Source organism: Rana temporaria, chromosome 1, assembly GCF_905171775.1.
Source record: "Rana temporaria chromosome 1, aRanTem1.1, whole genome shotgun sequence".
NCBI lineage: Eukaryota > Metazoa > Chordata > Amphibia > Anura > Ranidae > Rana > Rana temporaria.
Window position 1 is genome coordinate 168812768 of NC_053489.1, and position 25816 is coordinate 168838583.

At 44.4% G+C, this 25816-nt stretch overlaps 1 protein-coding gene across 1 annotated transcript in view; it reads left to right on the forward strand.

Moving 5' to 3' along the window:
• Positions 1-4779, forward strand: part of FBXO21 (F-box protein 21) — a 70379-nt gene extending 65600 nt beyond the window's left edge. The window contains exons 11-12 of the mRNA XM_040345911.1: positions 1013-1170; positions 3801-4779. Of these exons, the coding sequence (XP_040201845.1) occupies positions 1013-1170; positions 3801-3988 (346 nt within the window). The 3' untranslated portion in view covers positions 3989-4779. The remainder of the gene's footprint in view (positions 1-1012; positions 1171-3800) is intronic.
• The last annotated feature ends 21037 nt before the right edge of the window (positions 4780-25816 follow it).

A 25816-nucleotide genomic window follows, 5' to 3' on the forward strand; every position in this document is an offset into this window, starting at 1 on the left:
ATGTGGTTCCCCTGTGCGCTCCCTCTTGACCCCTTGGGAATTTGGTTCTCACAGCACTCAAAGTGGCACTTAAACCAATCGGGGGTAATCTTTTCTCTTTTACAAGGTCGTCTTACAAGTGGTCTTATCTTGTAAAGAACCCTTTTTGGTCTTGCATAAGGAAAAGGGTGTTTTTTGGCTTTTCACCTCTACCAGGACATCATTCTTTGTCCCCTCTGTCTAGCTCCAGTTCATCAGAAGGAAATCTCCTTCTATTTCTGGTTGTAGTTTGGACTTTTAGCACTTACCATTTATCATTCCCCACAAAGAGGAACCTGCTTCTCATTTCACCATTTCTTCTTCAAGAATCAGGTTCCACCATTTCCTGTAAAGCCACACTCCTACTAGATTTGTGAGTACTTTTCAGCGTCAAGCAAATGTTTCCCAGATTAACAAGAAAGCCACCTGGTCTTCTGTTCACACATTCTCTAAGTTTTTCCAGGTAGATTTTCAAGCCCCCTCTGATGGCAGCTTTGGGCGTAAGTCCTTCAGGTCGCCCTTTTAGCTGCAGACAGTCCCCAGTTGTGTTATTTTTGTAGGCCTGTTAGTGTTTTGTGCTGTTGCTCACCCCTCCATTGGACTGCTTGTCGAACATAATATACTTTGTTTGCAAGTTCTATTTCACTTACTATGTGCATCCTTCAGCCTATGATTAGCCAGCACATCCTCCTTCTTCTTCTTCTTTTTTTTTTTTAACTACTCTGTCTTTGAGATGGGGCTGTTTTTTTTTTTTTTTTTAAAGCATGAGCGTGAGTGGGGCATTTTAAACCTTCCTTTTATATTATATTATGGTGTTTTTTAATTTTCTGTTACGTGTTACACTCTTAAATAAGGATGTAACATGTAACATATTCAAAAGGTAAACTTATGTATCAAATCTTGTATTCCCCAGTAACTGTTTTATTTGATTTATTTTCAAGTACACCTGTCTCTTCAGTCTTCTAAATTGGCAGCCCCTTTCTCACTTTTACAGATATGATTATAGTTGTGTAATCTTCAGCTGGGATCCTTTGTGTATGATGCCGCCAGATTGGATGGAAAACCTGGATCTCTACAACCTCTCAAAAGGAATAACGCAGCCATTTTATAGTGTGCTTCTTGAAGATGGTACTTGTAATTATGTTGCTCAAGGTGGGTGAAAGAAATTGCTTTATTGGTGAAACGTTTTAAAAAAAAAAAAGAAGGAAACCAGAAAAAAAGTAAATACCCAATACAGCATCTTTTTTGTGTCTCCTGGAGAGCCTATGAAAGGTTACCTTTTAAAGGGGACCTAAACTTGCTTCTAACTCTATTAAGACTATAGCCCTGAATCTCAGAGCTCCCAAGCTCGAGTTCATTCTTTTCCTCCTACTCTTTGTAAACATCTAGTATCAGACAATAGGCCAAACACCGATAACATCACTTCCTCCAACAAAATGTCTTTGGTAGAACAACACATACTGCACACTTTCACCTAAGGACCACTCTAACACGTTTCACCCCTCTGGGTTTATTTGTAGAGATACTTGACTAGTTACTTGCACGTCTGCTTCAGAGATACAACATCTGCACGCTCCCCCTTCGACGCTGACATCTTCGCCCAGTCTTCTGTGTTTGACACATTGCCCACCTTGATTGGCTGTCCTGCGGTGACATGACTCCTGCATTTGCACACAGGAGTTCATTCACCCTGGAAGGGTGCAACCACAACTAAAGTCCCTATTTGGTGTTAGTAATACCCTTTTTTGGCTAACTTAAAGTGATTGTAAAGTCTCTTTATGTTATACATACCTGCTCTGTGCAGTGGTTTTGTACAGAGCAGCCCGGACCCTCCCTCTCCTCTCCGTGGCTGGCTCTCCTGGCACCCTCCCTCCTGTTGAGTGCCCCCACAGCCAGCAGCCTGCTATGGGGACACCTGAGCCTAGCTGCAGCTCTGTGTATCCATTTAGACACAGAGGTGCGGTTCGGCCCTGTCTCTCTCTCTCTCTCTCTCTCTCTCTCTCTCTCTCTCTCTCTCTCTCTCTCTCTCTCTCTCTCTCTCTCTCTCTCTCTCTCTCTCTCTCTCTCTCTCTCTCTCTCTCTCTCTCTCTCTCTCTCTCTCTCTCTCTCTCTCTCTCTCTCTCTCTCTCCCTCCCGTTATAGCGTCTACAAGCTATGGGATGTATACTGAAAATTTTCAATCGGACAATAGGCCGCTCACCGATAACATCACTTCCTCTAACAAAATGTATTTGGTAGGACAACACATACTGCACACTTCCCCCTAAGGACCACCCCTCAAACCTGTTTCACTCCTCTCTGCTTAGTTGTAGAGATACTTGACTAGTTACTTGTACGTCTGGTTCAGAGATGCAACATCAGCAAGCTCCCCTTCTGGCGCTGACATCTTCACCCAGTCTTCTGCCTGCTTTGCAGGAATACAAAATCCATCCTTTCCCTCCTTTTTTTCAGAATGGGGTTCTGCCTTGTTTACAATCTCTCCGTTTTATGTCTTCCTGACGATGGCGGCTGCAGGCAGATATCTATTCCCCTACACCCGTAGATCGGATTCTGCTGTGAGTAGCAGTGGACCGCCAGCGGTGCGCGCCCCCTAGGTGGAAGTGCCGAATCCTATGTGTATATATACATGATTCTGCACAGGTGGGCTGTTCTGTAGCAGTAAATGACCTATGGGGTGGTTCTTAAACAGTTAAACTACACACTCCCCAAGCTGATCTTCAACATGTCTTCTATCATACACCACCATGTTATTCCACACTCTTTATCTGTAACTCGTCCCTCACAAAGTGCCTTGTGGATGTAAGCTTGCCTCTGAGGTTGTACCTCTTAGATTACGGGATGTCAGGCTTGTTACCCCTTAAGGGTTAATCTTTGTATACAGCTTTAAACCCAGCACTCCAATTTAAGCCACAGGGGAGAACGAAAACATCATAATACTTTACATAAGATTAAATATTTTTATATGAAAAATGTTTTTCATCTGCTCATCAAACAATCTGACACCAGTATCCAGTGAGCTGCGGGGCTGCATACAACAACTCTTAATTCTATCCTCATTGGGTCGCTCCTGCATGATGATGTCATAGCAAAAACTCCACTTACGCATTGCGTCTCCACAAGACTTTGTCAGAGGAAGCTCCCTACTAATTGGAGGGTTGGTGCTAGAAGATCAGTAAACGCAAAGGAAACTGCGGTTCAAAGTTCCTAAATGCAAAATAATGCTTTTAGGGAAAAATAATCCTCTGAGTACAATATTGGGGGTACAGTATGGGCCATAACTACAGTGGGAAATTAATTGGGGGTACCTGTTTCAAAATGATTGCAAAATGTGCAATCTTCTATATAGATCTTTAGTTCTCGCTAGAGGCATCAACAGCAGGAGGAAGGAGGTCCTGATTCTTCTTTAGAGACATTTAGTTAGATCTTATTTAGAACACTGTGTCCAAACCTCATTTTCAAAAAGATAATGCTATATTAGAATAAGTCCAGAGATGGGCAACAAAAATAGGGAAAGGGCTGATAAATGAAACGCCTCAGGAAAGTCTTCAGTAATTTAATATATGCCAGTCTTCATTAAATAATAGAAATATACAGGAGGGCAGTATTTTCAATTTGAAATTAGACTAAGAACACAGGGACGTGACCTCCAAACCAGAAAGTTCATACCTAACCTAGGACTATTATCAAGGGTAGACTTGATGAACCACTTGGTCTTTCTCTACTGTCACTCTTCTATGTTTTACTATATACTAAACTAAAAATTATTTTTCCATTTGTTGCAGAGGACCTTGAACCACATCCATCTCCTACAGAAATCTCACATCCGGATATAAATCTTTACTTCTCAGAGTTTGCAGGAAATCACTATGTTACAAAAAAAGAGCTACAGCTTCAGTACCCAGAAGATGCCGAGTGGATTTTCAAGCAGAGCGTGGAGGGCCAACCAGATTCTTCACCCCAGGAACCATGATTTCTGTCTCTAAATTCTAGCTTTTTATTAGACGAGGTTACTTTTGTAGGAATGGTGCTCCCTGTATAGGAACACAAGGGCCACCTGATTTGTTAGTCTAATAGCCTTTTGAACATGCCCTTACTTAGCATGCTGAATAGTTATGTAATATAAGGTAAAGTAGTTTAAGGATACAATACTCCTTCATGAAACACAACTAGACCCAATTCTGTATGTTTCACGATCAACTGAAATGTTCAGTGTTATTTAATTACCTCCTACATGCCTACAATGAAGCAACAGCAATTGTTTATTGCACCTTGCTTTATTAGGTATTTGAATACATGCATTTTAACAGGCTCACCAGTAAGTCATGTTACTATAAGATAATTGCTCTATATTGCACTGATCTATAGTACAGTTTTCAGATCCAGCCTAGTTTGATTATTAGTAGCTTATAGAGTTTATACTATTTTATTTTTTATCTAGCATCTTCTTGAAAGAACCAATACATTTAAAACAAAAGCTAACACATCAGTAATTGGGATTACTCAAAATTATGTGTAAAAGCTTCAATAGTTTACCAAACGCATCTGGTTTTTAATCCAAGGGTGGGGGCAATAGCTTGCATTCCCTCTGAGTAAGGCAAGTGAAATGCTTTGTACTTGGCAGCCACCCTCCTGTTGGCGTATAAAAAGAGTAATGCCTCGTACAGGATTTCTGACTGGAAAAGTTCCCGTTGGAAATCCCGAGGGGAAAGCCGAGAACCTGCTCGGTTCAGTCTTTCTCCTACACACGGACGGTTTTCCCGACAGGAAAACTGTGATGGAGCTTTGGCCAGGAATCCCGAACCATGTGTATGCTCCATCGCAGTTTTTCCCAAAACTGTCAAAAACCGCCGGGCAAAAGTCCGCCGGATTTTCTTTTTTTGTCTGGCGGTTTTTGGATAGTTTTCCCGTCAGAAAAACTGCGAGGAGCATACACGCGGCCGGGACTCCCGGCCAAAAGCTCTCCTCACAATTTTCCCGCCGGAAAAACTGATTGTGTGTCTACGAGGCTTACGATGTACTTGGCTGTCCAGAAAGTGTTTGTAAAATTGGATGAATTTCAGTTGTAGCTAAGATATTGGAGATTTGACTGGATAATTTTATACTGTAAGTTCTGGTGGCAATACACTGGATAACGTTGTTGCTTGAAACAAATGTTTTTAAGGTCGTTGTATAACAGTTCCATCAAATTTATAAAAGTATAAAATATAAATGATTGCTGCAGTAGATGGACCCCAGGAGATTAACAATATAGGGATCTGGCATTTTGTCCAGTTGATTGATTTGTTCTTTTGTCATTTTTTGGCTGATAAATTTCACATGATTGGACACACCCCAATGCTGCAGATTACTGCATCAATGGTACTATTGAGGAATTTTCTCAACAGGCACTAAACAGTGGATGTACATGTCAGGTGAAGGTACGTTGGCTTTGGCCAACTTGTATTTTATATATATATATATATATATATATATATATATATATATATATATATATATATATATATATATATATATATATATATATATATATATATATATATATATTATAGTGTATGTATTTTTTTTTGTGTGTGTATATGTTTGACGTCTGAGTGATAAAAAACATTTTTCATATATGTTGTCTCAGACACACATTGCATGATTTGCCATGTTGGATGCTGAAATGGAACAAATTTTTGATTGAACGAGATGGAGATCGTGACTTCAGCACCCCACCTCTCAACCTCCTCCAAGATAGATGCCTGAAATTCAACAAAAATTACTGCAGCATGTATTTTTTTAATGGGAGACCATAATTTTACTTTTGTGTTTCCTTATTTTAGCCTTTTTTTTTTTTTTTTTGTCATGCCTTATCTTTCTTACTCGTTGGACTCTTCCTTCCACTGTAGATCATTTGTTAATTGCTATCAGTTGACAGTTGTTCCTCCATCCTTCCTCTCTCAGAGTAATAATAGTATAGAAGTGTTGAGTCATATTGTCTGATGCAACCAGTGAAACTGGTCCTCTTGCCTTGTATAATTACACACCAGAGGACCTAGCAGCAAAATGAACAAAAGAGTACAGTCATTAACTGGCTGACATATGCAAGTGCTGATGGTGGCAATACACAGATTATTTGGTGGGGGGACATTTAATCATATGTGGTGTGTATGTATCCTATAGAAGATTACACTCCATACTCAAAGCAAGTTAGTTAAAGACTTGAAATCAGAAGGTGTTCCACATGCTTCCAGTGGTTGAGCATTCCAAACATCCACTATTCAGTGCTTATCAGGCAAGTCAATAGTGTAACACATCAGTCCATCAGAAACATAGAATAAGTCATGATATGGCAACAATGCAAGCTTCCCTGTTGCTTTCAATGGTATTCCATGCTTATACAAGAGGTTGCTGTGCAATTGTGCCAAATTGTTGTTGTTTTTTTCAATCTTGAAACAATGTTTCACACATGCCGATTAAGACTTGGACCATTTATACAATGTAATTGTACAAAATTATGGGAACAGGTATCTACTTTTTATTTTAGCATTAAAAATTTGAGTTCTTGCTTTTACATTAACTTGCAGACTTATGGTGGCCATACACACTTTGATTGTTTTTGGTGATTCGCACATTAAATAATACAATCAAATAGGAATAACATCCCTTCTGATTTTTGTTTAGACTAAATTTCGATTGGATTCAATCAAACTAAGTCGATCTGCCAGGGCATTGATCGCCAACACTTAGAACACTCGTGAAATTTAATAACTTTTTGATCAATTGGATTATGAGGTTGCATGGGGAACTATTGTTAAAATGTACTTCCCCTTGTGGGTCCTATTAATCAAATGGGTTGTCGACTATAGATCAATTATTCCTATCGCAAGAGGTTAAGCTGAAAAATAAATCAATTATTTATTGAAGTGTGTATCCAGCATAAGTGATACGGTTTATATACCGTATTTATCGCAGTATAACGCGCTCCCGCGTATACCGCGTACCCCTAAAGTGACCCCCAGTCCTGTGGAAAAAATTTTTTTTTGTACTTAGTTTTGGTGTCTTGCGCGGCGTCCATCGGCGGCTTCGGGTGTCCTCTTCGGTGGGTCCGGTGTCCTTCTGCGGCGGGTTCGGTGTCCTCTTCGGCGGGTCCGGTGTCCTCTTCGGCGGGTCCGGCGTCCTTCTGCGGCGTCCTCGCGTCCTTCCCGCCACGAGTTTGAATACCGCGCCGGCATATACCAAGCGCAGTACACTCGTGAATCTTCGGGCAGGCTCGGCAACTGTCGCGCTGACGTCCTGTACGTACAGGACGTCAGTGCGAGAGGCGCCGAGACTGCCCGAAGATTCATGAGTGTACTACACTCGGTATATGCCGGCGCAGTATTCAAACTCGTGGCGGGAAAGCGGGTATCGGCGTATATCGCGCACCCACGATTTTGCCCTGATTTTCAGGGCAAAATAGTGCGCGGTATACGCCGATAAATACGGTACAATAAATTGTTCTTTATTAAAAAGTGAAAAGTTTGTAAACATTAATTTTGTTTGCTTTTTAATGTTGTTCTGTTGATCTGAACTAAAATGGACTGCACATAGTATTTTTATTAGTATTTTGTTTTTCCTTCACTAACCTCATGGTAAACCATGGTTGTATGATATTAAACTCCATGTCACTTACCAGTTAAAGGAGTTGTAAAGGCAGAAGTTTTTTTTTTTATCTTAATGCATTCTATGCATTTAGATATAAAAACCTTCTGTGTGCAGCAGCCACCCTCTGGCACCCCCTAATACTTACCTGATCCCCCTCACTATCCAGTGATGTCTACGGGTGCCTCGGCGGTCCAAGGCGCTCCTCCTGATTGGCTGAAACACAGCAGCGGCGCCTGCTGCTGTCAATCAAAGTCAGTCAGCCAATCAGATGAGAGACGGGGCGGGGCCCTGTGTCTGAATGGACACAGGGAGCTCTGACTCAGCTCGGGTGCCGCCATAGCAAGCTACTTGCTGTGGGGGCACTCAACAGGAGGGAGGGACCTAAGAAGAGGAGATTTTGGGCTGCTGGGTGCAAATCCACTACAACAGAACGGGTAAGTATAACATGTTTGTTATTTTTAGAGAAAAAAAACAAGACTTTACAATCACTTTAAGCTCTCCATAGTTTAAGGCTCTTACTTGTTTGATTATGTTGTTAAATAATGTGAAGTCACGATGATGCTTTGATATGGACCTTACTCTACCAAAGGCTAATATGCTGCTGCAGTGGCAACAAGTTCTTAATATGAGTTCTATAGATCTTAAATCTGACATGCAAAAAACACTCTTTATGGTATTCTGTTTAGTGCAAGCTCAGGGTCCCGGTTATGTGACATCAGAGGCCTGCATACACAGACCCGTTCAATCAACTTTGAAGAAAATGGGAAATTAAAAACTTGTATATACATTATCTGTTTATCAATGATGAGTATTTTGTTATAAACCAAATAGGATTACGTTTACACATTTAACATCAAAAAAATTATAGAAATAACTATCTGCTAACAGTACTCTCACTGTCCTGTAGGAAACTTTACCTTGAAACCGCATTCTCAGCATAACCTTGTTGCATGTCATACAGTTACAGTTGAAAATGTTCTTCTGGCAGGTAAACCTGTTTTTTGTTTAGTGGAGTATGTCACTAGATAGGATTTTGAAATTTAATAAGTTATTTTTCTTTCTTTCTTTTTTTTTTTTTTTAAGAGGGTGGAGAAGAACCTCAATCAGGTGTTTTTTTTTTTTTTTTTTTTATTACTGTTTGTGTCCTAGCTGGGAACATTTCCCCTCACCTGCTGTTCTTTAATGCTGTTAAAGGGAGAGGAATTAAGGGAAATATTATCCGTCGGATCACAGACAACAAAAGCTAACTGAGGTTCTAACATTTACAAATTCTATTCAAGACTTAGAAAAAAAAAAGACTTTTGGGCTCAAGTTCTACTAAAAGAAGATTGTCATGGGTGATTGATGGAAGCTGCCTTTGCTATGAAACACTGACTGTCATGCTGACCATTTGGCTCAAATACTTGTATCGCTGATCTGGGGGGGAAAAAAAACGATGCAGATAAGTACTTCCTTGATCAGTGTATTTGTTCTGGGTCAAAGACTCGGAAAGTAATGGCCAGAAGGGTCTCCATTACAGCCAGTCATCTTGCATCTTTGGAAGGTGGTCACTAGTGGCAGCTCCAGGGTTTCCCCTCATGGCAGATTTACTTGTAAGTGTAAGAAAATCTGTAAGGTGAACTTGCACTTTAAGAGAAAAATGAAATGTAAAGCTGCTTGTGTGATGCTAAAAATTAATAACGTACTTTGTGTCACTTCTTACTGCCATCTCGGGCATAGGTGCTATTTCAATTTGTATGTTAAATATAAACATTGGTATATGTCCAGAAATAATAAACACTATACAACATCTGCTTCCTATAACTAATCCCGTTTGTGATTCTTTTTTTGTCTTGTGGTCTCTGTTAATTATTTTAACATACTGCACATTGTTTCCCACATATTGAATCATAACATGCTTCTCTGCAAGAAAGATACCTGGCAGTAACTGGTAACTATATCTGCTGATAATGCAATTGAATGAGCCGTGCTGAGGTTCTGCAATCGCAGCAAATCACAATAAAGTTTTTTTTGTTTTTTTTTTAAGATATTTTTATTTAGGTTTAAGACAAACCAACAAACAGAAAAACATACAAAAAAAACCCAACAGACAACCTGGTCATAAACTTTAGGCAATACACTCAAACATAGAAATATAAACTGACATCAGTGCAAAAAATAAAGTAGGCACAGTGGTAAAAGGCTCAGGTATAATACCGGGATATAGCAAAAGCGGAGGTCCAGACATTAGAGATCCCTGAGGCATGGCCCATCAATGGTCAAGCAAGAGTAGTACAACCAGTGCTGGGAGAAAGTTAGCGGACTAGCCAACCATCTACCCCAAATTTTGTGGAAGGTTTTGTTCCGTTTCCGGAGTTCAAAAGTAACATTATACAGTGGGATATCATCATTAAATAAGTTTTAACCAGAGGGATTTCAGAGAGGTCTGTGTGCCCTTCCAGGACAGTAAAATAGCTTTTTTTAACATAGAAGAAGAGTATAAGGAGCAGTCTCTTGGCATGTGATCAGGGCTCGAGTCCTACGGGAACGCATGGGAACGACGTCCCTGCAGTTTTTACTCAGCAGGAACACCGTTCCCGTTAGCAGCTGTGGCTGCTTACACACACACTGCTCCAGGCACGCTCTGCCAACGAGGGCACACTGCCGAGGGAACTCCTAGACTCCTCAGCTCTGACACAGCTGAAGGGAGACCAGGGATGCAGAAGATTTCCTGCCTCTGTGCCGTGCCGATTTCTGAAGATAAGGTCAGGTAGGCATGGCTTTCTATGTGGAGGAAGGAGGGGATGAGAATTCCTGCCTGGGGGAGTTTATTTTGGTGGGGAGGTTAAGGAAAAGGGGTGGGTTTGCTTTTGGAGAAGGACCGCCCCTGTAAGTTTCTTGTAGAGAAGTTTACAGGGGGTCGTTATTGGTATGGATTTGCTTCTGGGTGGAAAGTTTGTTGAATGAAGGGAGATATTCTTTAGCATTAGAAATGAGGGATATATTTTCGCCTTGAGGGGTGATCGGAGACAGGGGGGTTAATATTGTGGGGATATATGAGGGAGGGTGGTGTTTTGCAGTGGGAAGTTTTGCTTGGAGGTGTGGGGTTCTTAAGCAGTAGGGGGGGGGGGAATTTTTTTCCTTTAATTCACACTGTTGTGGCTCTGCAAGGTGCGTTTTGTGTGGGCATGACAGCCCATTTATACTGTATGGGCTGCTGTGCCTCCTTAAATACCAAGAAGGTCGAAAGGACCCTCCACCATTTCTGGAGTCACAGCCCGCACGCACAGGAATCGCAAATGCAGAGCAGTTTCCAGTGTGGGTGTGATTCCTAATGCATCATGCCATTAGGATTAAGGGCCGGTTCATACTGCTGCAATGCAATGCGGGAACCCTGCAAATCCACTGGGGTTCCCACATCGCATGTCTCCTGTCGGCAGTTCACACTGCCCCATGTGAACTGCTGGAAGTGCCAATTAAAACTTAATAGCGCCCCCAAATCAGTTTGCATATGGCAGTGCGATCTGCAAATTTGGACAGGAATTGGATCGCATGGGTGTGAACACCCAGGACTCGAGTCCTGCGGGAACGCATGGGAACAACGTTCCTGTACTTTTTCCACAGCAGGAACGCCGTTCTCATTGTCATCAAGGTGCACCCGTCCTCCCCTACCTCGGTCCGCCTATTCCTCCTCCTCCAGCGACCACTGTAACAAAGTCCCAGCTCTAGTGATAAGGTGAACCCTGATCCAATGGCAAATTGAATCAGTGTGATGTAAATTATAGGAGCCAGGACTTTGTTACAGTGGCCACTGGAGGAGGTGGACTGAGGGAGGGGATAACATGGTCGCGCTGGGATATTCAGATCCCAGATTCAGACACATGCCAGGCTTCATTGCTAGACACAGATTAGGCTGCATTGCTGCACACTGATCGGGCTGCATTTGATGGGCACTGGCTAGGCTGCATTTGATGGGCACTGGCTAGGCTGCATTTGATGGGCACTGATCAGGTTGCATTTGATGGGCACTGCCAAGGTTGAATTGATGGGCACTGATCAAGCTGCATTTGATGGGCACTGATCAAGCTGCATTTGATGGGTACTGGTAAGGCTGCATTACTGGCCACTGATCAGGCTGCATTTGATGGGCTCTGATCAGGCTGCATTTGATGGGCACTGATCACGCTGAATTTAATGGGCACTGGTAAGTCTGCAATAATGGGCGCTGATCAGGCTGAATTTGATGGGCACTGAGGAGTGAGCGACCCAGGATCTGGGCCCCACTTTGCACAATCAATACAGGCAGCCCGAGGAGAGGGGCCCCAGGCGGGCATGCTCAGCACTCCCAGCTGTACTATTCTGCACAGACCAACACATGTGTGCGGACGCCTTGGGGTGAGTTTATTTTTTATTTATTTTTCTTGCTTGGCCACCTCTTTGAACATCTGGGAAGAAGGAGGAGATAAGACAGTTTTATTTATATATATATATATATATATATATATATATATATATATATATATACACACAGTACAGACCAAAAGTTTGGTCACACCTTCTCATTCAAAGAGTTTTCATGACTATGAAAATTGTAGATTCACACTGAAGGCATCAAAACTATGAATTAACACATGTGGAATTATACATAACAAAAAAGTGTGAAACAACTGAAAATATATTTCATATTCTAGGTTCTTCAAAGTAGCCACCTTTTGCAGCAGACACATCTCTAGAACTGGTAAGAGGAGACTGTGTGAATCAGGCCTTCATGGTAGAATATCTGTTAGGAAACCACTGCTAAAGAAAGGCAACCAGCAGAAGAGACTTGTTTGGGCTAAAGAACACAAGGAATGGACATTAGACCAGTGGAAATCTGTGCTTTGGTCTGATGAGTCCAAACTTGAGATCTTTGGTTCCAACCCCCGTGTCTTTGTGCGACGCAGAAAAGGTGAACGGATGGACTCTACATGCCTGGTTCCCACCGTGAAGCATGGAGGAGGTGTGGGGGTGCTTTGCTGGTGACACTGTTGGGGATTTAATCAAAATTGAAGGCATACTGAACCAGCATGGCTACCACAGCATCTTGCAGCGGCATGCTATTCCATCCGGTTTGCGTTTAATTGGACCATCATTTATTTTTCAACAGGACAATGACCCCAAACACACCTCCAGGCTGTGTAATGGCTATTTGACCAAGAAGGAGAGCGATGGGGTGCTGCGCCAATTTATTTTTGAGGTGGGTGGGGAATCTTGGGTGAGTTCCCAAACTTTTTTTCCCAGGACTTGACCCCTGCATGTGATAATAGGTGTAATTTGCCAAAAATGCCTAATAGGCAATTCTTGGGGTGGATTATGTTTGGGAGGCCTAGCGCCGGTGAGATGAAAGCACCCACTTCGTCCCAGAAGTCCCGGACTACCGGGCATGTCCAGAAGCAGTGTAAGAAATCGGCCTCCCGGCCACAGCTGCAGAAACAGGCAGCTGAGGGCAGGAGACCATCCTGTGTAACCTGGCCGGAGTGGGTTTGATGGAAAATTTTGACCTGTATGATACGTTCCCAGGAAGCAATAACAGACACAATAAAGTTTTTAATGGCAATATACACTCGCTGGCCACTTTGTTAGGTACACCTGTTCAATTGCTTGGTAACACAAATTGCTAATCTGCCAATCACATGGCAGCAACTCAATGCATTTAGGCATCTAGACGTGGTGAAAACTTGCTGAAGTTCAAATTAAGCATCAGAATAGGGAAGAAAAGGGATTTAGGTGACTTTGAACGTGGTATGGCTGTTGGTGCCAGACGGGTTGGTCTGAGTATTTGAAAAACTGCTAATCTACCGGGATTTTCACACACAACCATCTCTAATACCTTGTACGCACGATCGGATTTTCCATTGGGATAAACTCAGACAAATCTTTCCGACGGAATTTCATTCAAGCTGTCTTGCATTCACACTGTCACACCAAATTCCGACCATCAAGAACGACGAGCCGAAAAAAAAAATTAAGTTTAATGCTTCCGAGCATGCGTCGACTTGATTCTGAGCATGCATGTTTTTTTTCTCCGTCGGAGTTCCCTACAGACTAATGTAATTTACGATAGAAATGTTCTCTTTCTAAATTCCGACGGAAAAAAAGTCAGATGGGGCACACACACGGTCGGAATATCCGATGAAAGAATTCCGTCTGACTTTTTCAATCGGAAATTCAGATCGTGTGTACAAGGCATAAGGTTTACAGAGAATGGTCCAAAACATTTAAAATATCCAGTGAGTGGCAGTTGTGTGGACACAAATACCTTGTTAATGTCAGAGGAAAATGGGCAGGTTTGAGATGATAGAAAGGCAAAAGTAACTAAAATAACCACTTGTTACAACCAAGACATGCAGAATACCATCTCTGAATGCACAATATATCAAACCTTGAAGCAGAAGATCTCGCCAGGTATCGCTGCTGTCAGCTAAGAACAGGAAACTGAAGCTACAATTCACACAGGCTCACCAAAATTGGGCAATAGAAGATTGAAAAAACATTGTCTGGTTTGACGAGTGTCCATTTCTGGTGCGAAATTCAGATGATAGGGTCAGAATTGGGTGTAAACAACATAAAAGCATGGATCCATCCTGCCTTGTATCAATGGCTGGTGGTGGTGTAATGGTGTGAAGGATATTTTCTTAGAACACTTTGGGCCCCTTAGTACCAATTAAGAATTGTTTTAACACCATGGCCTACCTCAGTATTGTTGCTGACCATGTCCATCCCTTTATGACTACAGTGTCCCCATCTTCTGATGGCTACTTCCAGCAGGATAATGCACCATGTCACAAAGCTCAAATCATCTCACCACTGGTTTCTTGAACATGATTTCATAAGTTTGTAAAGGCAGAAGGATTTCTATCTTAATGCATTCTATGCATTAAGATAAAAAGCCTTTTGTGTGTAGCAGCCTCCTCAGCACCCCCTAATACTTACCTGAGCCCCCTCTCTGTTCAGCGATGTCCACAAATCCCTAGGCCATCCGGGACGCTCCCTCCTGAATGGCTGAGGTACAGCAGCGGCGCCATTGGATCATGTGGCTGTCAATCGAAGTCAGTTAGCCAATCTGGAGAGAGAGGGTGGGGGCTGAAACTGCAGCTCTGTGTGTCCATTCAGCTCTGCTCAGGTGCCCCCATAGCAAGCTGCTTGCTGTGGGGGCACTCGACAGACCGGAGAGTCCAGGAGCACCAAAGAGGCACCCAAGAAGAGGAGGATCCAGGCTGCTCTGTGCAAATCCACTGCACAGGGCAGTTAAGTATAACTTGTTTGTTATTTACATATAAAAAAAACGAGACACTTTAGAGCCGGTTCACACAGGGGCGGCACGACTTCGGGGGCGACTCGGCCAGGCGACATGAAGACGACATCTAAGGCGACTTGCAAAATTACTTCTGTATAGAAGTCAATGCAGGTCGCCCCGAGTCGCCCCCGAAGTAGTACAAGAACCTTTTTCTAAGTCGAAGCGACTTACGTCGCTCTTATTAGAACGGTTCTATTCACTAGAATGGGACGCGACTTGTCAGGCGGCTGCGTCGCCTGACGAGTCGCCCCAGTGTGAACCGGGTCTTAAGCTTTGACAATAAAACCTAGAAGCTGATTGGTTACTATGCTTCACCAGATTCTGTGTGCACCAGTTTTAGTAAATCTACCCCACAAATTGTATTTGCACTTGTACAATAGACAGCAAAGAATATTTGTCAGCAATATGTCATCTTTTTCTTAAGCTGATGCACAAATGAGGAAAATTTCATCTGCTTCCTAGTGGTGGTCATGTGATTTAACAAGCTTTTATGTTATTTGAAACTTGTAGTTTCTGGTGACTTTCACAAGATGGCACTGCACTAACATAAGCAATACATAGCTAGAGACATTGGGCCTGATTTACTATGCTCTGTGCGCTGCGCTGGTTCATGCGTTAATTAGTACTCCGGGTGGAGGCTTAATTGGGCGCATGAACCAGCGTAGCAGCCGGCGCATTGAAAGTAATATGTAAAGCCGCGCCGAACTCCCTTTAGAAGTCTATGGGAGAAATCAAAAGTGTTCATTTTAAAGGCTAATCTGCTAGTTTTGTCCTAAAAAGTGTTTGGGGACCTCAGTCCTGTCCCAGGGAACATGTATCAATGCTTTTTTTATTTTTTAAAACGGCCGTTTTTTCGGGAGCAGTGAAATTAATAATTCTTAAAGTGAAACAATAAAAGTGAAATATTCCTTTAAATTTCGTACCTAGGGGGGGTGTAATGTCAGCATGTGAAATAGCGCATTTTTCCCGCACTTAGAACTCCCCCTGCACAAAATGACATTCAGAAGGAAAAAAGTCATTTAAAAATTCACACGCGGCTATAATGAATTGTCGGCTCTGACAATTCTAAAGGGATTCATTCATAAAACAAACAAAAAAATGTGTAGGGGTTCCCCCAAATTAAATTACCAGGCCCTTCAGGTCTGGAATGGATATTAAGGGGAACCCCGCCGTAAAAAACAAAAAAACAAAAGACGTGCGGTTCCCGGCAAATATCCATTCCAGGCCCTTCAGGTCTGGTGTGGATTTTAAGGGGAACTCCACCCCAAATTTAAAAAAAAATGGCGTGGAGTCCCCCTAAAAATCCACACCAGACCCTTATCCGAGCACGTTGACCTGGCCGGCCGCAGAAAAGAGGGGGGGACAGAGTGCGGCCCCCCCTCTCTCCTGAACTGCACCAGGCCACATGCCCTCAACATGGGGAGGATGTCCCCATGTTGATGGGGACAAGGGTCTCATCCCCACAACCCTTGCCCGGTGGTTGTGGGGGTATGCGGGCGGGAGGTTTATCAGAATCTGGAAGACCCCTTTAACAAAGGGGACCCCCAGATCCTGACCCCCCCCCCTGTGTGAAATGGTAATGGGGTACATTGTACCTCTACCATTTCACCCCAAAAAAAATGTCAAAGTGTTAAAAATGACAGTAGCCGGTTTTTGACAAATCTTTTAATAAAATCTTCTTTTCTTCTTTCCTTCGGGTTTCTTCCGCTGCTTCTTTCTTCTCGTCCACATCTTGCCCGACGTCTTCTTCTATCTTCTCCGTCCGTCCTTCAGCCTTCTGGTCCCGCATCTTGCCCGTTGTCTTGTCCTGTCTTCTTCTCCGTCCGTCCGCCAGCCTCCTCGTCCGCATCTTGTGTCTTCTGCGGTCTTCTTCTCGGTCCGCCAGCCTTCTCGTCCGCATCTTGTGTCTTCTCCGGACCCAGCGTTTGAATTTGAATTGGCCGCCGTGTTCCCGCTCCTGGGACCCGCCCCCCTCTGACGCCACAAGTAAACTTCTTAGAAGGTCATGTGCGTCAGAGGGGGGCGGGGTCACAGAGCGTCACACAGCGGGGGAATTCAATTTCAATCGCGCCGCCCGGAGAAGAAGTTCCCGCCGTGTCACACTCATGTGACCCCGCCCCCCTGTGACGCACATGACCTTCTAAGGAGTTTACTTGTGGCGTCAGAGGGGGGCGGGTCCCAGGAGCGGGAACACGGCGGCCAAATCAAATTCAAACGCTGGGTCCGGAGAAGACACAAGATGCGGACGAGAAGGCTGGCGGACCGAGAAGAAGACCGCAGAAGACACAAGATGCGGACGAGGAGGCTGGCGGACGGACGGAGAAGAAGACAGGAAAAGACGTCGGGCAAGATGCGGGACCAGAAGGCTGAAGGACGGACGGAGAAGATAGAAGAAGACGTCGGGCAAGATGTGGACAAGAAGACCCAAGAAAGAAGCAGAGGAAGAAACCCGAAGGAAAGAAGAAAAGAAGATTTTATTAAAAGATTTGTCAAAAACCGGCTACTGTCATTTTTAACACTTTGACATTTTTTTTGGGGTGAAATGGTAGAGGTACAATGTACCCCATTACCATTTCACACAGGGGGGGGGTCAGGATCTGGGGGTCCCCTTTGTTAAAGGGGTCTTCCAGATTCTGATAAACCTCCCGCCCGCATACCCCCACAACCACCGGGCAAGGGTTGTGGGGATGAGACCCTTGTCCCCATCAACATGGGGACATCCTCCCCATGTTGAGGGCATGTGGCCTGGTGCGGTTCAGGAGAGGGGGGGGCCGCACTCTGTCCCCCCCTCTTTTCTGCGGCCGGCCAGGTCAACGTGCTCGGATAAGGGTCTGGTGTGGATTTTTAGGGGGACTCCACGCCATTTTTTTTCTCAATTTGGGGTGGAGTTCCCCTTAAAATCCACACCAGACCTGAAGGGTCTGGTATGGATATTTGGGGGGACCCCACGCCATTTTTTTTTCAATTTGGGGTGGAGTTCCCCTTAAAATCCACACCAGACCTGAAGGGTCTGGTATGGATATTTGGGGGGACCCCACGCCATTTTTTGGGGGGGGTTTTACGGCGGGGTTCCCCTTAATATCCATTCCAGACCTGAAGGGCCTGGTAATTTAATTTGGAGGGACCCCCTTTTTTTTTTTTTTTTTTTTTTTTTTAATGAGCAATGACTGTATTCTTTATAGCCATGAGTACTTTAAACTTCCTTTTTTTTGTTTCACTTCAGAAATGACATCTTGTACAGGGACAGTTCTAAGCACGGGAAACATGCGTGTACCCCCCCTCCCCCCCTGTATGAAATTTAAAGGAATATTTCACTTTTATTATTTCACTTTAACCACTTCCATACCGCGCCTATTCTGGCACTTCTCTCCTTCATGTAAAAATTATATTTTGTTCCTGGGAAATTAATCAGGACCCCCAAACATTATATATAATTTTTTAGCAGACACCCTAGGGAATAAAGTTAGCGGTCATTTTTTATTTGATTTCCAACGGTATTTGCGCAATAATTTTTCAAACGACTTTTTTTTGGCCCAAAAAAAAACACGGTTCATGAATTTAAAAAAAAAAAAATGTAAAGTTAGCCCAATTTTTATGGATAATGTTAAAGATGATGTTACACCGAGTAAATAGATACCTAACTTGTCACGCTTTAATATTGTACACACTCATGGAATGGCGCCAAACTTCGGGACATAAAAATATCCATAGGCGATGCTTGTTTTTTTTTTTACAGGTGACCAGTTCAAAGTTACAGAGGAGGTCTAGGGCTAGAATTATTGCTCTCGCTCTAACGCACGCGTCAATACCTCACATGTGTGGTTTGAATGCTGTTTACATATGTGGGCGGGACTTACATGCATATTTGCTTCTGAGTGCGAGCTTCTAGGGACAGGGGCGTTATTTTATTTATTTGTTTGTTTTTTTTACCTCATATTTTTATTCTTGCACTTTTTTGACACTTTTTTTGATTTTGGATCACTTTTCTTCCTATTACAAGGAATGTAAACATCCCTTGTAATAGGACTAGTGTGTGACAGGTCCTCTTTATGGAGAGAGGCGGGGTCAATAAGGCTGGAAAGCATGGTATTGAAAAAAAAAATAAAAGTTCTCATGCTTTCAGCTGCAATCATGTTCGTTCAGCACAGTGGTGTAGTGTATAGCACTTTGACCTAGCAGCAAAAGAGTCGTTGGTTCGAATCCCGCCCGTGACAGCATCTGCATAGAGTTTGCATGTTCTCCCTGTGCCTGCGTGGGTTTCCTCCCACAATATAAAAACACGCTGTAAATCGGATCCGGTCTAAATAAGCCCTAATATGCAGTAGTATATTTAGGTTTTGTTCTGCCCTAGGCCTGACTACATATCTGCACCTCCTAATAGAAAAATGACCCACCCCTTCCTGTCAAAGCCACACCCTGTTTTTGTATGACCCGCCCAGTAATTTTCAGGGGACCCACACACTAGTTCTGGGGGGGCACTGGATTCCCTTAACCACTTCCGTACCAGGCACTTACGCACCTTCCCGCCCAAGCCAATTTTCAGCTTTCAACACTGTCGCACTTTGAATGGCAATTGCGCGGTCATACAACACTGTACCCAAACAAAATTGGCGTCCTTTTTCCCCCACAAATAGAGCTTTCTTTTTTTGTTATTTGATCACCTCTGCGATTTTTTTTTTGCGCAACAACTAAAAAAATACTGCAAATTTTAAAACAAAAAAACGTTTTTATTTTTTTAGGTTAATTTTTTTGTAAATAAGTTTTTCTCTTTCAATTACGGGCACTGATATGGCGGCACTGATGGGCACCGATGAGATGGCACTGATGGACATCGATGAGGTAGTACTGACGGGCACAGATGAGGTGGCATTGATTGGCGGCGCGGCTATGCGGCACTGATGGGCACTCATAGGCGGCACTGATGGGCACTCATGGGCGGCACAGATGGGCACTCATGGGCGGCACTTATGGGTGGCACTGATGGATACTTATGGGCGGCACTTATGGGTGGCACTGATGGATACTTATGGGTGGCACAGGTGGGCACAGATAGGTGGGCACTGTGGGGTGGCACTGATGGACACTGTGGGGTGGCACTGATGGACACTGTGGGGTGGCACTGATTTTCCCAGGTTGCCAGTCAGTGCCCATTTGTGGGCACTGATTGGCATCTTTTTTCTTTTTTTTTAATGCTTTGTTTTTTTTTTTCTATATTTTTTTTTTTTTTGCACACCCTGGTGGTCCAGGGTGGGCATCCCTAGTGGTCCAGTGTGGTGATCCGAGGGGGGGCTGCGCTGATAAACAATCAGCGCGAACGCCCCCTGTCAGGAGAGCCGCCGATCGGCTCTCCTATACTCGCGTCTGTCTCCGTGAGAGACTCTTTACCGAGATCGGAGATGCAGGGTGTCAGACTGACACCCCGCATCACCGATCGCCGCGCTGCGTGACCCCACAGGCGCGCGCGGCATGAAATCCTGCAGGATGTCCTGTCAGGATTGTGTAACCACTTCCCGGACGTAAATCGGCCATAGGCTGGGCGGGAAGTGGTTAATTTGCATAGTTTTTCTCTCACTTCCTATTTGGCTATGGGGCAGGAAGTGAAGGCAAATCTCCCCAATTGGACACAGATAATACAAAATAAACTGACAGGGCCTATAACCCTTCCTCACTATCCAAAATTAAAGAAAATAAAACTTGTTGATTATAGTTCTTGTCAGGGGCGGACTGACCATTGAGTCACTCGGGCACTGCCCGAGGGCCCCATGCCACTAGGGGGCCCCATCCGGGTTGCCAGGCTCAGTAAAACCAGGGACAGTATGTAAAAATCTGTGTTTTTTTTAGATCTGTCCCTGATATGTCCGAAAATGACATGCTTTTAATGTGAATATCCCAAGATTTTAGCTGCCCGCCTCTGCACTACCTCCTGGCGTGGTGGCCATCTGTAAGCCAGAGGGGCCCCATAATCTTCTATTGCCCAGGGGCCCCATGAGTTGTCAGTCCGCCCCTGGTTCTAGTTTAAGCACAAATTTCATAGAGTTTTATTGAGAGCCCTAAGAAAATATAACCATGCCAATAGGCCAGGATAGAGCGTTGCGAATATGTAGGAATGTGTGTGTTAGAGAACCCCACCCAATGTTAACTAAAAAAATATTAATTTGCAAATAAGTATTATCTGCTAATTTTTTGGGGGATGTCTGCACCCCTGATAGTGACAACATTTGTGAGGTGTCTTCACCCTTTCTAATTCATTCACTTCCTGTCACATAGCCAAACAGGAAGTGAGGGTAAAACCTTACTAATATATTTTCTTGGGGACACAGAGATCAATCTAAATAGTTTCCCATTATGTAAATTGCACTCTAGCATTTTGCTGTGTACACCCCAAATTATTAGGGATCTTGGACTTTGGGGTCCATTTACTAAAGGCAAATCCACTCCTACAAGTGCAAAGCAAGGAAGAAAACAAAACAACTTTGCTTCTACAGGATTGGATGTTAAAACCATCAGTGCTTCCTCTCTGATTTTCAGCAACTATGCTTGTACTGCAGAGTGGCTTTGCCTTTACTAAACCCCAAACTAAATAATCATTTGGGGCAGGGATCCTCAAACTACGGCCCTCCAGCTGTTGTAGAACTACACATCCCATGAGGCCTTGTAATGCACTGACATTCACAGACATGACGGGAATTGTAGTTCCTGAACAACTGGAGGGCCGTAGTTTGAAGACCCATGATTTGGGGTGTACACAACAGTGCTGGAGTGCAATTTGCTTAATGGGGACACTAGTTAGATTGACCTGTGTCCCCAAGAAATGACACTGGTAGGGTTTTACCTCACTTCCTGTTCAGCTGTGTGACAGGAAGTGAAGCCAATTTTAAGAAAAGGGACACAAAGCTCAACACAAAAATAAAAAAACACAAAGCAGGGGTTCTAACACTCACTTGGCTTCCCTCAAACACCCACAATTTGAATAGGATTGCCTTGCGCTAGATTTAAGCACAGTGCTGTAAATCAGCACGTCAAGCCTGTCCACCAATAGCAAACCCCCCCCCCCCCCCCCCCCCAGGCCATGTTTGCAGGTTTTCCTTCATCTTGTACATGTGCTTTAAAATACAGTCTGGACAGCAATTCTTGATAAGAGAAATCCACAAAACATGTCCTGTCGGGGGTAATTACCAGTTTTCTCTTTAAAGTCATGGAGAATAAACATGGCAAACATTTCATGATTACACACCAGGAAAGAAGCTTAGACACACATAATTTGTTAGGCCCAAACCGATTTCAGCTGCAGCTGTCAACATATGTAGCATGAAAAAGTAACAAAAGACAAACTTAACAATTTTAAAATAATTTTTATTGGTCAACAAAACAAGGAAAGCGAAAAAAGACAAACAAACAAACACAAACAAAAATACATTTCAAAATTCTAACTAACCATAGCTTCACACATTTTTCATAAAATAAGGCCACATAGACAAATACATCAAAGTGAACATCATTTAAAAATAAACCAAAACCATTGGCAAAATAAAACAAAACCCATGCAACAAACCACATTTGTGTTTAGCAACAGCATTTCTGCCAGCCTGCCCCTTCTGAGGGCAGCTGAGGACTGATCGATCCAAGCTTTTTATAACAGTGCTAGTAATGAAGCAATTGAAATCACATGAACAAATTGCAGTCTCTAGTTTGGGTGAGCTTGTAATTGGGCACACCTGCAATTAACCCAAACCACGCTCTATGAGCATCCAAGGAGTGTTTTTCACCTTTTAAAAAGAAAGGATATTTTTTTTCTAAGTGTTTGAGCATGCTCAGTTCATCACACATGTAGGAACCAAGCTGCAATGGAATAAGAGCTTTTTTTTTTTGTTTCCCCTGATCTGATGCTTTCCAGCCTGAAGGGGAGGTGTTAAAGACAGAAGTAAACACGCACATTTAATAATCTATTTGTGGGGAAAAAAAGGTTGCCAATTTTGTTTGGGAGCCACGTCGCACGACTGCGCAATTGTCAGTTAAAGCGACGCCGTGCCGAATCACAAAAACTTGCCCGGTCATTGACCAGAAATATGGTCCGGGCTCAAGTGGTTAAAAATTAACAAAACACAAAAGTGAGCCCAATTTTTGGGGATAATGTGAAAGATGATGTTACACTGAGTAAATAGATACCTTACATGTCACGCTTTACTATTGGAAACACTCCTGCAATGGGGCCAAAATGAATTCCGTGAATATCCCCATAGGCGACCTTTTTCTTTTTTTTCCAGGTTACCAGTTTATAGTTACAAAGAAGGTCTAGTGGTAAAAGTATTGCTCTCGCTCTAACGCACGCGTCAATACCTCACATGTGTGGTTTGAACGATGTTTATATATGTGGGCGGGACTTGCGTAAGTCCCGCCCACATATGTAAAAATTATTTTTACTTTTTGCTATAATAAATATCCCCAAAAATATATATTGTAAAAAATAAAAAACCCCTCAGTTTAGGCCGATACGTATTCTACATCTTTTTGGTTCCAAAAAATCGCAAATAGCGTTTAGTGTTTGGTTTTTGCAAAAGTTATAGCGTCTACAAAATATTTTTTTTTTTGTTTTAACTAGTTATTGTTGCGATCAGCGATTTTTATCGGTACTGCGACATTATGGCGGACACATCGAACACTTTTTTGGAACCATTGGCATTTTTCTAGCGATCAGTGCTGTAAAAATGCATTGCTTACTCTAAAAATGCCACTGGCAGGGAAGGGGTTAACACTAGGTGCGAGGGAGGGGTTAAATATGTTCCCTGGGTGTGTTCTAACTGTAGGGGGGGGTGGGACTGACATGTGTAAATGACAGATCGCTGTTCATGAAGGGGAACTCCAGACCCCCCCCAAAAAAATAAGGTGGGTTCCCTCCAGGCTCTTAGGCTTGGTCTGGAACATAAGGGGTTAAACCCGCGCAAAAAAAAAATAGCGTGGGGTCCCCCCCCAAGATCCAAACCAAGCCCTTATCCCAGGCACGCAGTCTGGTCAGACAGGAATGGGGGTGGGGACGAGCGAGCGCCCCCCTCCCTCCTGAGCCATACCAGACCACATGCCCTCAACATGGGGGAGTGTGTGCTGTGGGGGAGGGGGGCACTGCCCCCCCACCCCAAAGCACTCTTGTCCCCATGTCGATAGGGACAAGAGCCTCTTCCCGACAACCCTGGCCGTTGGTTGTCGGGGTATGCGGGCGGAGGGCTTATCAGAATCTGAGAGACCCCTTTAATAAAGGGGTCCCCAGATTCCGGCCCCCCACCCTATGTGAATGAGTATGGGGTACATCGTACCTCTACCCATTCACATGGGGGAAATGTAAAGTAAAATAAAACACCACACAGAATAAAATATTTTATTAATCTGCTCCGGAGCCCCCCCTTTCTTCTTTAGCTCTCTTAGAAGGGGGGGTTTCTTCTCTCCCGATCTTCCGCCGGGACCCTGGGCTTCGGTGATTTCTGCCGGGGGAGGGCGCCATCCCTCGGTCCTCTCCGGAGCCTTCCGCCGGATGCCCCCACCCCATTTAAGCTCTTTTTCATTAGGGAGGGGCATCCGGACTTCGGGGTCTTCTGCCGGGGGATGGCGCCTATCCCCCGGTCTTTCCGGTGCCTTCCGCCAGGGTTCCGGTCTTCTGCCGGGGGTGCGCCAACTCCCAGGTCTTTTCTCTTCTGTCTTCTCTGCTCCCTCTTCTGCCTGGCTCCCCCGCGGAGCCAGGGCTTTCTTCCGTCTTCTCTCTTCCTTCTTCTGCCTGTCTCCTCCGGGAGCACAGGGCTTGTCTCCGCTGTCTTCTTTCCTTCTCTTCCATTGGATGTTGACACGACGAGGTTCCGCGCTGACATGCCGTGTCAGCGGCGGGCATGGACTTATATAGGGTAATGCCACCATGTGACCTCAACCCATGTGACATCACATTCCCTGGGCATGATGGGAATGTGATGTCACATGGGTTGAGGTCACATGGTGGCATTGCCCTATATAAGTCCATGCCCACTGCTCAGACGGCATTCCAGCGCCGGACCTCGTCGTGTCAACATCCAATGGAAAAGAAGGGAGAAGACAGCGGAGACAAGCCCTGTGCTCCGCGGAGGAGACAGGCAGAAGAAGGAAGAGAGAAGAAAGAAGACGGAAGAAAGCCCTGGCTCCGCGGGGGAGCCAGGCAGAAGAGGGAGCAGAGAAGACAGAAGAGAAAAGACCTGGGAGTTGGCGCACCCCCGGCAGAAGACCAGGAAGACCGGAACCCTGGCGGAAGGCACCGGAAAGACCGGGGGATAGGCGCCATCCCCCGGCAGAAGACCCCGAAGTCCGGATGCCCCTCCCTAATGAAAAAGAGCTTAAATGGGGTGGGGGCATCCGGCGGAAGGCTCCGGAGAGGACTGAGGGATGGCGCCCTCCCCCGGCAGAAATCACCGAAGCCCAGGGTCCCGGCGGAAGATCGGGAGAGAAGAAACCCCCCCTTGTAAGAGAGCTAAAGAAGAAAGGGGGGGCTCCGGAGCAGATCAATAAAATATTTTATTCTGTGTGGTGTTTTATTTTACTTTACATTTCCCCCAGGTGAATGGGTAGAGGTACGATGTACCCCATACTCATTCACATAGGGTGGGGGGCCGGCATCTGGGGGCCCCCTTATTAAAGGGAGCTCGCAGATTCCGATTAGCCCCGCCCGCATACCCCGACAACCAATGGCAAGGGTTGTCGGGAAGAGGCTCTTGTCCCTATCGACATGGGGGCAAGAGTGCTGTGGGGTGGGGGGGCAGTGCCCCCCTCCCCCACAGCACACACTCCCCCATGTTGAGGGCATGCGGTCTGGTACGGCTCAGGAGGGGGGGGGCGCTCGCTCGTCCC